This window comes from Parus major, chromosome 17 (genome assembly GCF_001522545.3).
Source record: "Parus major isolate Abel chromosome 17, Parus_major1.1, whole genome shotgun sequence".
NCBI classification, from domain to species: domain Eukaryota; kingdom Metazoa; phylum Chordata; class Aves; order Passeriformes; family Paridae; genus Parus; species Parus major.
Window position 1 is genome coordinate 4401661 of NC_031785.1, and position 12572 is coordinate 4414232.

At 40.4% G+C, this 12572-nt stretch overlaps 1 protein-coding gene across 4 annotated transcripts in view; it reads left to right on the top strand.

The window, feature by feature from the left end:
• The window catches only part of MED27 (mediator complex subunit 27), an 83588-nt gene that overhangs the window by 61226 nt on the left and 9790 nt on the right, over positions 1–12572 (top strand). For 3 of the 4 annotated variants that reach the window (XM_015644789.1, XM_033518582.1, XM_015644788.2), the window contains exons 5-6: positions 5755–5862; positions 12133–12174. In XM_015644789.1, the coding sequence (XP_015500275.1) occupies positions 5755–5862; positions 12133–12174 (150 nt within the window). Of the gene's footprint in view, positions 1–1202; positions 1368–5754; positions 5863–12132; positions 12175–12572 lie in introns of those variants that run through there. The other variant, XR_004499699.1, reaches the window with a different exon arrangement.

Sequence of the window (12572 nt, forward strand, 5' to 3'; positions counted from 1 at the left end):
CAGTGCTCAGCAGGCCCAGGATAAAAGCACACAGGTTCACAGGAGGGCTGCAGCTCTGGTGGTCACGTTTGGTGGCTTGGGCACCTGATTTTTAGGCCTGTAGGATGAATATTCATGTAAGGATTTACTGCCTTGGAGACAACAGCTTGGTTTTGGTGTTTGAGGGAATTCTTGGGATGTTTCAGGATCTGCTTGAGCTGGAGGAACCACTCCTGAGCTCACAGTGGGACTTGTGACTGCAGTGGCTTCACAGTTTGTGCCTTAAGATGGAGAACCAGCATTTAAAAAGCATTAAAATCAGCATTTAAAGGGTGTTAAGTCAGTGGTTGAGGTGACATGGGCAGAAGAAAAATGTCTTGAATTAACAAAGTGCTTGAGCAGGGGTTGGCAAATAAATTATTCTCTGCTTGTCTAATGAAGAACAAGGAAGATAAGGAAGAGCCTTTTCCATCTTGAAAAAGGAACAAGAGTAGAAAATAGTAGAGAAAGTCTTGTGAGAAATGTCCTCAGCTTTGCTCTGTCCACAGGGTTACTGTGCCCAAAGCTCTCAGATGTGTATTGATATTCCCATACATTTATATTGTGGAAGATCAGGCATCATTTTCATCCTTGTAAAATTCCTGGTTGTGCTCTAATTTAGAAAGAAAAAAAGAGACAAAATCCATTTCATCTTATGTAGCAATGCTGGACTGGTGTGACCCTTCCCTAAGTGTGACTGGCCACTGGCAAAATCTGTCCTTGAACCTTTGAACATTATTCCTGTGACAGTTTTTTTGCCTTATTAAGAGAGTAGGGAATGGTACCAAGGGAGAAGAGCCAGCTCATCCTTAATATAATGGAAGCATTTAAAGTCCTTCATTTATGTTGACTTTTTATCAGGCGCTATTGCAATTAGTTTAGACTAATGAAAGGTAAATTCCAGCCCTTGCATAAAAAAAGAAGTCCCTGTAAAGAACCTAATTAGTATGTTTGTTTATTTAGACTCTAATGGCTTAATTGCATCTTATCTTGCTATTTACAAATAGGCATCATTAAAGAATAACGAGCATGTGAGGGAAAAAGCAGCCATACCAGCAGCAGATGAGACACAAAAAATGAGGAGAAAAAAAATCTAGTTGAAAGTCTGTGTGTTGTTTTGTTTTTGTTGGTTTTTTTAAACTTTATTTTTAATGCAAAACCTTTTTTTTTTTTTTTTTCCCCAGTATATATAAATACAATTTCCATGCATTGTACTGATTAGTAAGAAGGATCTGCAAGTGGGAGGCTGAGCTTATGGCTGGTTCCATGGCAATGAGCAGGTGTCTGGCCTTTTGCTGGAAATCTGTAGCTTGGTTACATCTCTGGTTGGATGCTGCCTTATTTCTGAGGTGAATAAAAACCACACTCATACTTGTGCTCCTTTTTATAGAAGCAGGGAGGTGCCCATGTTAACTGAAAATAATGTTTTCTTTCTTTTAGCTCTGCATTGCAGAGCAGCTGCAGCTCAAATCAGCAGCAAATTCCCTGGAATCCTGAGGGGAAATCTGCAGCTTTGGGAATTTTTCATTTCAGAAAGTGTGGGAGCTTGATGTTGTCAGCATACGTTTTCCTGGTATCAAACTTAAATAAATTTTAAGACAGAACATTTGTTAATGTGTTGTTAAAATGGTTCATAAAAGAGCTTTTCACTTTATAGTAGTTTCAGTGAGGAGGCAAAATTAAAGGTGGGGGGGATTTCAAACTGTTTCCTCCAGGCAGAGTTCTGGCATGGCAAATTAGTTTTAGTCCTTTTCATTTTGTAAACTCGTGTGGACCGTGGTTCTGACTTACTTGAAAAGGTACTTACTTCTTTTCCAATTATAATTGGTGTTAAATAGGAAATTTTTTTTTAGCAGTCTTAGAAGAAATTATCTAAGTCATCCTCCCTGATTATTCTGTTTCCCCCTCTCCCTTTCTTGGCATACTGTGTCTGTCAGATGCTCCTTGAGATTTATCTTGGTGATAGACAAAATATTTTTAAAACTGGGATATTTCAAGAAGATTTTTATTTTATATGTCTTTGTCAGAAAAGCTGCATAATATTGCTGATTTCAATCAGCTGCCTGTCCTACCTTCTTCTGGGGCTTGCCATTTTAGGAAGCAGGGGATTTATGAATAACTTAACTGTCTGAATTTAGTATACTTTAGTTAAAAGGAAGTTAGAAGTACATTGTTATTACACAGCCCAAAACAGAAGCTACAGAAGTATTTAACTTGCAACTGTTCCATTTTCAGCTCACAGAACTGTGGGGCATATTTTTTCATTCATATTAATTGAATTTTAAAGTGACCTTGTACATGTATTGATTTGAATTAAAATTTTCTACATCAAGGACGAGTTGGCATATATCCTTCAGGCAAAATATTAAAAAGCCAAGTGCTGTCTTAACAGGATATCGACAGGAGAAGTTGAAATTTAATAGGAAAACTTGGCTTAGAAAGGAAATTGTTGCCTTTTTGTCACAACTGAAAGGTATCTTTTCTGAACAAGGAAAGAAATTTCACTTGGTACCTGTGGAAATGCAAGGATATTTCAGTGCCCATTAAATAGGGACCATCTGGGTGGGTCTGGACCTCCAGAAGAGACCTGCACTCTTGGAGCTTGGAGTAAAACTATTCAATTACTGGTTTACCAAAGCCATTAGTGTTTTATTACCTTCTTTCAGGTGATCTGCAGGGACACAGTTATATGACTGTAAGTGTAAATTATGTTCCATACATAGATCTGTTCTGAACACAGCCTCCAAGTAGCCAGGTTGAGCAGGGATTGGAATAAAATGGTCTGCTGAAAAAGATGATTTGTAAAACACGGTGGAGTTGAACAACAGCATTAAGCCCTGGAAATAGTTACAAATCTTGATTACTGGAGGAAAAAATAAAGGGTATTCATTTGCTGTGTTCAATATGGAATGTGCTTCACCCTGAAAATAGCTGTGGAGCACAGTTCTGGCTTCCACATCTCACAGCATCTTCCAGTCTGGTGACAGGCTGCTGTTCATTCTTTGTACTACTACCCTCATTCTTTCAGTGCTGTTAAAACGATGAACTGCAATTTTTCTGAGCTGCTCTTTTACAAAATTCCTGCTTCTGTCAGACTTAACTAATGATACAATCCTACAGAAATTATTTTGAAGTCTCGATCTCTCTTCCAGCTAGAGTAAAATCTAGAGGAATCCCTTGTCAAAACAAGAGTGATAAAAAAGAGGAAAGTTTTTTGTTCCAGTACCAGAGCACTGTATGTGCTAATTCAGACAACCCAGCACCAACCCAGCCAAAGTTTGGATTTCCAGGGTACCTGGGTGCTCCCTGTAAAGGGGGAGTGCAGCAGTAGGACCTGTCTCAGGGAGCTCACTGAGGTTCCCAGCTAGGGATGGGTTCCCACAGCTCCTCTCACGTGTGGGAGACAGGAATTTTGAATTTCAGCAGTCAGGCAAGTGGGTGATCCAGGTACTGTCCTGGACATGGTGCAGGATGTGACATTTCTGTGCTGTGATGGATTCTGGAAGTGGGGAGTGAACCACTGAAAGGGTGTGAAGTCAGATCCCCTGGAAAAGGGAAGGGAGCTAATGCAGGAGCATTTGTGCAGGTAAATCGTGGGGAGGAGGTTGGAGGCCAGCAGTAAGTTTATTCCAGCAAGCCAGACTGCCACACACAGGATTTTTCACTGTTCAGCTGTTCACTCTGAGGATTTTCAGGAACATCCCACACAAGCTTCAGATCAACCTCAGATTTATTTCTACCTGGCAGCAGTGGGAAATGCTGTGAGTGCACAATGTAAAGAGGAAAGAAGGGAGCATCAGCTAAGGTGTGTGAAGGCAATGTGGATAGGAAATATTATACAGAAATCTGGGTCTGGGTGTTTGTAGGGCAGCCTTATCCTTCTTTCATTAAGATTTCTTTTTCTTTGAAATGTCTTCTTTTCCTCCTTTTGATTTTATTATGTATGGTTGATGCCTAGTGTGAAGTTATAAATAAGAGTCTGTTCTCTCAGCAGACTAATATCCCACTGAAGTGCCAGTTTTAATAAGGCAGAAAAATAAATTGAAAACTGTTAACTCTTAATGTGCTGGCAACTTTCCTCAAAGTTTATTAATTTCCTCCTCTTAGCAATTATGACAAAACTCTGTGATTCCAGTGGCTGATCAGCATCATAGCTTAGGCACATCTGGGTCATGACTTTGCATTTTTTTACTTAATTAATACAGTGTCAGGTGCTGAAACAGCTCTGCCAATTTTCTGTATTTAAGGACCAACTAGATCTTGTTTAAGATTACCCTGGCAAGGTACTCTTGCATTTAAACCAAAATTCACAGCACCTGATAGCACAACATGGTGTTTGCATGCATGTTCAGGGTTCCTGGTGTGTGCACGACTCAGGCCCTCATACAAGTTCATGTCCTTCAGCCTTTCACTTTTCTTTCTTCAGAAATTATCCATTCTTCTGACCCACTTTTTATGTTCTTGCAGCATTATGTGTGGCAGCCTGTCTGCTTGATGGCTGTCATTGCCTTCCCTTCTTGTTCTCCTGTCTTTTCTCTTGCTGTGAACTTGTCCTGCCCTGTTGTTCAGAATCTTTCCTGCTGGAGTTCTGTGCCAAAGGCTTGGCATCAGTTCTCTCCAGAGTTTGTGGCTCTGTCCTGCTCTGTTCTGATTAAATCAGCTCAGTTTGGAGCTGCTGGTGTTGGAACAAGGTGATGGGCAGGAGTCATTAACAGAAGTTACAAAGGAATAACATCCAACAGATCAATAAAGGTGCATATTGACTGATTTCTTTAGGTGTGGATTTGTCTGCTGAGGTCAGCAGTAAAAACACATTTGTTTTAGTGGGTGTTAATCTATACAGGATGAAATGTTGGAATACTGGCAGAAAATGAGCCACTGCTGGTTGGGAAATATTAAAATGAATTAATTGTTTCTTTTTTACCTCGGTTTTATGCTTTTGTGGGTGAGGAAAAACTCTCTAATAATATCTGCATAACAAAACACAAAGATGAGATTCTTGTTAGACACACTTCTTAACTGTATTGAAGTACAACTTCATCTTTGAAATATAAATTGATTTTTAGATTCAAATGCCTTCATTATTGCATTTTTGTCAATAATATAATTTAGGCTTATTTCTGTTGTTATACTCTGACTGACCCTCTATATTTTTTCCATTATACTAGTTTTATTCTTTGCACTTTAACACTTTCACAGAAGGAAATGAAGCCTTTGAAAATGTAACATTTTTACTTTAAAGCTGTACTTTCCTTTGAAATAATTTTACATTTTTATTGGACAGAAAATGTTTTCCATTAAACTCATGGCATACTTTTAACAAGCCAGCATTACGAGAGTCCAATGCTTCTTTGAAATTGTTTTTCTCTAAGTGGACTTATATTGGAGAATATCAAATCCATTGCAAATAATCACGTTTGCCCATTGTTTTTGACAAGTTATTGAGTTGTGGTGTTAATAAAATGGAGAGAATTGCTTGGCAGTGTCATGTCTGCACAAGGGAATTCTGTGAACTCATACATTTTCAGTTGCAAATGAATGTTTGTTTGTTCTGCACTTTATAGTCTCTCTCCTCCTCATAATACACCCTGCTTTTAGATCTTTTATTTTGGTCTCTTTATAAAATACTGAAAACTGAAATTGCATCAACTTTAGCTGTTAACTCGATGGTCTTATGAACTGAGACACCATGGAGTCACCCTCAGCTCGTTTGTGTCCTTGTCCTGTTCTTCACAGGTTACCTTAGGAAAAGTGTTAAAAGTGATCGTGGTGATGCGGAGCCTCTTCATTGACAGGACAATTGTCAAAGGCTACAACGAGAACGTCTACACTGAGGATGGCAAGGTGGGTTATGGCCTCTGCAGCAACCTGCATTTCATTTGTGTCTGTTTACATGGCAGAAAACTGCGTGGATCCCACTGCAAGTACACTAGGAGCATAAAACTGGTGAAAGACGAATGTCTGCAGAATGTTCCAGTTTTAATTTGTCTGCCTTCACTTGGGTTTTGCATCCCCAGATCTCTGAGTTCTTTCTGAGCTCTGAAGCCTTCGCTTGAATTTCTGATTTATCACCTTAGACCCCAGTTGCTGTGTTTGTAGTGTCTGCTGAGAAAACATTTTTGCAGTGTACCAGCACATCAACAGTCCAAGGTTCAGCTTTTTCTCTTCTGAGAACCATTGAGAAATCCTGGGCTGATTTTTTTTTTGGCTTGATAAACACAACAGTGAGGATCACTGGTAGCTGCTCCTCAAGAATTTGCTTGCCAGCAGCAGCACATCTTGAACAGCAGCTACTACAGCAAGTGTTACCTGTTTCCACAAGTGATTTGTTTTGTGAACAGTTCACCCTGCTTGAACCCTGAGATTTCCTGTGCCTGCACACACTCCAGATGGTTCTCCTCAGCACATCAGGAGATGTTAACAGGACCTGATGGCCTTAGCTCAGCTCAGGTCTCTTTCCAGGGTGGACTGGACTCTGTTCCCGAGACATCCACCAGGACTCTCTGTTGCCAGTAACAGCATTAAATACCTCCATGTTTCACATTGTCTCTCTGGAGCTTTCTTTTCTGATTATGAAACCTATTAAAATAAAAAGTTCATTATTTTAAGATGAGTATTTGGCACCCATAGGCCATGTTATAATGAGGTGAGACTTTTCCTTTCAAAAGTGATAACTGTGTTTCAGCACACAGGAGCACGTTGTGTGCTGACCCAGAGTTCAGCAGCTCTGAGTCTGAAGCTCTGTTCTCTGGGAAAGGCCAGGAGCTGAGCTGCTGAAGGAAACAATGCAGCTCTATTTCCCAGGTGAGACATTCTCCCTCAAAGGGCAGGGGATTGGCCTAAGAAGTAGTAAAGTAAAAATTGCTTAATTTTGATTTGCCTTTCTCAGATAGGCAGGTTTAAATACCAGTTTGCTGCAGAAGCAGCTGCTCTCTACTCCCTGTATATTTGCATATAAATACAGAGCTCCAGCACCAGCCCCTCTTCACCCTGGGCTCTGCATGGAAGTGAAATGATGGTCTGCTGAGAGAGCACTGACAGTGTGTGATGGATTCCCATGTCACACTTCATTTGGGTGTGCTCGTTTTCTCTGATGAATCCAGTTTCCTTTGAAGCTCCCTTGAAATACAATAATGCTATATATGCTGAAAAGCTAAGTAAGGAGTTCCTTTCTGAAACTCAGCATCTGGCATTGGGATTCTGTTCAGCTCAAGGTGAACTCTCCTGGGAGCTGCACATTGTTCCTCTGCCATCATTTGCTGTCAGGGGACAGCAGGACTTGCCAAGGCCAGCTCTGGGCATGGAGCACTAACCTTTGCCTGCAGTTCTGCTCCTCCAGAGCATTGCTGTTAACACCTGGCTTATTTCTTGCTCTAAGCCAGTCTGCAGGGGAGTCTGTTCTCTCCCATTGAGCTTTCTGTCCAAACCTGGGCTGTGTGACTGCTCCTTTAAGGCTGCACCAACCTGTGACCTTTATGTGGCACTTTGCTATTCCAGTGGGCATCCCAGAGATTATGCAAACTTGAAGGTCTCTGCTTTAGGTGTAAATAGGAACATTTTCTTTGACTGAAGTAGAATTGGAGTTGGAGCCACTTAAATCATGAGCAAATTTGGCTTGGAAGATTAAATAAATGCATAGTTTGCTAGTTTTACCAACTGGAGCACATATTGACAAACAGTGAGCTCCTTTTTTTTTTGTTTTTTTTCTGTCACTAATTAACTACTCTGGTAATTGGAGAATAAGAATTAAGATTGTGCACTCACAATGATTTGCTTTCTTTATTGTGCCTGCTGGGAATGAGCGATTGCAGTCAGTTATGAGCAGAGTCCATTGCAATTCCTTCCCTGTCACAACAGATGCTGTTGGGAAGGTGCTTCAGTGAGGTTTCTACACAATTCTGGCTTCTCAGTTGCTAGCCTGATAGCATGAAAAATGCACCAGCATTAAGGAGAAACACACAGAAAAAGTAAGAAAATTATCAGTGAGTATCATCCTTATTAAGTAACAGAAATATGGAGTACCCTCAGGAACACAGTAGGAGGTGATAATTTTTCCAGGGAGCAATTTACACAGTCATTGTTGATTTGGGATTTAGCTTATTTATTCCTAGGAAGCATTTAATATTTGTAAACAACAGGGAGATGAGGAATTAGGTGCTAACTTGCAATATGGCAATGCTGAAGTGCCTCTTTTCTGTAAGGCACCTTGAAGAAGGGACACTGGATAAGTTTTTGTATTTCTTTGCACTTAAATAACTGGATGAGAGTCTGAGTCACCCTCCGAACTTCACACATTGGAAAGGCCTTTAAGTACAAAAAGTGAAATTCAGTGGGAGACCTTTTACAAGCAGAGAGGGGTTTGGGCAACCAGATGTGTTCAGTGGTATTTAAAAAAGGAGAACTGGCCATCAGTGGGAGACTGGTCACACAGATAGGAAGTGAGAAATGGACTGCACACAGAAGAGGCCAAAGGTTTCCCCTCTGATCAGAGTACTCATCATTTATTACTGAAAATGCACTGTTTTTTAGCAAATTCTGCATAGCTGGGAAGAAAAACGGAATAGACAAGTACAAACAGCAGAGCTGTTGAGACTCTTGTGGTCCTTCAGTCAGACAAATCTGGCAAAAAAACCCCAGATCTGGGTGTTTCTCCTGGTAGTGGAGCTGCACAGTGACACACCAGCAGTTACCCAGGAAAGCTGACATTGCATTTCCAGCTTGCATTCTCTTGCTGTGTGCTCACACATCGTGCTCTGCAGGTTGACAGGTGCTTACATGACAGCCTCACGTGGTCTCTGCTGAAGCCTCCCTAAACTGGGTCCTCCTCCTTACACATTTAAATACTTTCAAAATTAAGGTGAAAAAACAAAAGTTTTAACCTTGCAGTGAGTAAAACAAGACCAGCCATTCTGGGGTTTTATTTTCAAGCTTTGCTTATACAGACAGAATCACTGCATTTCTTAAGTGCCTCGTGTACCTCTCTCGTGAATTATTCACACACCCTGCAGAATATGTCTTTGCCAAGCTGCCAGCTGCATAACTTGGACATTTTTGGTGCCACTTTGCAAAAACAGTATGTGAGATCTGGCAGGCTCTGACACGTCCTGGGTGCTGGACCTGCTCACAGTTGCTCTTGCTCACCATCCTAACCCTTCATGTCCACCACAGACTGGTGCATTTTAATTACCTTCATGGTTTTAGTGGTGGCACAGTGCCACCCTTAATTTCAGGCTGTGACATTCTTGTCACATTGAAATTTAACCATGGATAGTAATTAATTACTAGTGTTTTCTTGATTCCTGACTAAAGGAAGCTATGCAACTCATCTTCACAGGGCATCTGAGCCATTGGTTTGCCAACAAAAAAATCATTTTGGGATTTTTTGGCATGATAAACCCTGCTTTTCTTTGCATGCAGAGACCAAGAACCACCTGGACAGGGCATGTGGGCACTTCATACCAGTGGCTAGCCAAATTCCTGTTTTGCATCCCTTAGACTTAACTAAAGAAACATTAGTGTCTCTGTTGAATTCTCATGTTCAGGAACTTGGGTTATGTTAATGCTATGGCTTCATTAATTACCCCATATCAATAAGAAAAGGCAGCTTTTAGCCTCCTAGCATAAGAGGGGAGAAGAAATAGTAGTATCAAAGGAAAGCTTCAAAGACAGGCAGAGCTGTCTCTCGGGTAATTTCTGATCCCTGCATTCTCACCACTTCAAAGCTGACTGTGTGTGTGTGTTTGGGTGAAGGGGGGGTTGAATCTGATTTCTCTAATAAGTGTTGGCACCGGACCTGTTTGATATGGGATGCAGGGAACATTCTGCTTCGTTATCGCCTTTGAAATCGCTCCTGCGACCTTCAGGAAACGGCCTCTTGTTACAGCTGCTGGGGGTGGGTGGGGAGAGGGGCACTGGGGAAAGAAAGCCCCAGGTTAATTCACATGCAGAGGATGCCCTGAAATTGTGCTTTCAGCAGTTTTTTAGTTACAAATGTGTGTCTTGATTGAAAGTGAAAAGTTGAAGAATAATAGACCTATAACGATGCATTCTTTAATCTGCCTCTGCCTTAATCCTCACTTTCAGGAGGGAAAGGTGGGCTCTCATTTAGGATGTGTGCATGGAGCAGGGGCTACTGGGTTTTTCTTACTTTTTTTTTTCCTTTTTCCTTTTTTTAACATGGATAACATCATGTCTGTAAGACAGGCATTCATTACTTTTTCAGCTTACCCATCTCCCTGCCAGCTAATGAACATTCAGAACCTGTTGGACTCATCTTAAAGCACCATCTGAAGTGGACTTTTTTTGAGCCTAACTGGAGAGGATCACATACTTGGTTTGATCACTGGAGATTAGCAAACTATCTATACATTCTAATTACAGCAACTCTGCAGTCAAAAAAAACCTGTAAATTAAATTTATTTATTTTTTTAATATATACATTATTTTTTTTTATTTTCAAATTTTATTTTATTTTAAAATTTTATTTTATTTTAAAATTTTATTTTTTTTTCAAATGTAGGCTTTTCCAATCTGGAAGTGCTGGCTGTGCTGCCTTCCCAGCAGGCATAGGTGGGATAATACCCTGTAAATCAAGCCTGGGTCCAAGTCTGAGCTGCACCCTGAGTGTTGGTGTTCACACAGGTTCTTGATCTCACCCCAAGAACCAGGAAATGTTAAAAGGTTTGTAGGGAGGTGCCTCAGGGTACTCATGTCTCCATCCAGCCTGGAAAAGGCACTGAGACATCAGCTGTCTTTTGTCTCACGGCAAGGTCAGCAGTGCTGAGCCATGAAACATCGATCCTGGAGTGAGTTTTGAAGTTTTAACATCACATCCTGTCCACACTGAGCACTGGGGACTCAGGAGTCACTGCTGTGCAGGATTTGGACATGGGCCACTTCACACTGCTACTCCTAAAAGAATGAGAGCTTTCAGTGTTCTGACCATTTTTAGCATAGTGAATTAATCACTCAGCATCCTTCCCCCTCGCTTCTCTCACCTCCCTCTAATGTGTTTTACTCACTTCATATGACTTCCTTCGTTTCAGACTCTTTTTGTGCCTTTGAAGAGTCTTGTACTGTCAGTTGGAATGCATCAGCACCTAAGGCAGAAGTAAAATAATCAGTTTAATAATCAGAAAAAGAGAAAACCCCCCTTGTGAGAACACGTGTGTCCAACCATGGTATCAGGCACCAGAGGAGCTACCCCTGCTTCATAAATTCACTCAGAAGTTCTTCTGTCTAGACTCCTGAGATTAATGCTTTATCAAACACCTTTCCCGTGACAAGTTCTGTGCATACAGAATCGTTGAGTACACTGGGATCTGTTGAAAAAAAAGTGATTTGCAAGTCTGAGATTGATGGAAGCTCCTTTTGTTTTTCCCTGCTGCTTTTCCTTGACAGTCCAAGATGTTCCACAGGGCTGGGCTAAGAGAGCATTAACGTGTCAGTAGGAATTGTTAAACACCAGAGCCACTGGGCTGTTCAGCAAGGACAGCCTTACCTTCCAGTTTGAGGGCTAATAAACCTTAAATTTCAACTTTGTTCTTTTAGTTTGTGTGTAGCTGAGCACACATTTAAGTCATGGGTGTGTGCAGTTATCTACAACCTTAAATTTGTCTTAGTGTGATTTTTGTCTGCAAATGTAAATGCAGTTTCCTGAGGGATGTTTTATTTAGTCCCAGTAGACCCAAAGCTTTGGCTTAATTCAGCTAAACGTTCTTTGTGTTGTTTGTAACTGAATCAGTTATTCAATACAAGACAAGCATAAACTTAATAAAATGCCCTCATTTTAGAAACACACTCAAGCTGATGAATATTTGCATAGCTCAGCCACAACCCCATACAAATGAAGATTTTTGCTTTTTTAAAGAGAACTCATTAATTCAACAGGTCTTGTATGTATAATTTTTTTATTGAAACTGTGCTGAACTATGTTCATTTTTCATTGCAATACAAAGGAAACCTTACATTATTAATTCCCTTTCTTGGATTGCAACAAGTGAGGGCAGGGGGTCAAAAGAGTGAACTCAGAGGTACATCTTTGTTGATCCATTTTCTCTCCAAAGCTGCTGCTTTATCTGTAGTAATATATAACTTTTTTTTTTCCTATTCTAGCTTGACATATGGTCTAAATCCAACTATCAAGTTTTTCAGAAGGTAAGTCTCATTTCTCTCTACCTAAGGCACATATGTGGAATTGATTTTAAGTATCTGGGCCTTTATGTTAAATAATTCTGAATTTATTCTTTGTCATCACAACTTGCAAATAGCAAACAATAATCTGTAATGATGGAAAACACTGAGTAGAAAAGAAGATCACTTCTGCTGTTATTTAATTTGGATTTATTTCCCATCACAGTTCCAGTCCATGGTTTGGAACAGGAAGTTGGAGCTTACACTACACTAGTCTTAAAATTTCATGAAGAATCTCTGAGCATTTTTCCTTCAGTTTAAATCTTTTGGGGGAGAAAAGAGTGTTTCAGGTTCATTTGGATTTTGTTGTTTTCATTGGGGTTGGTTGCCTCACATTCCTGAGTACTTGAGTTTAATGAATC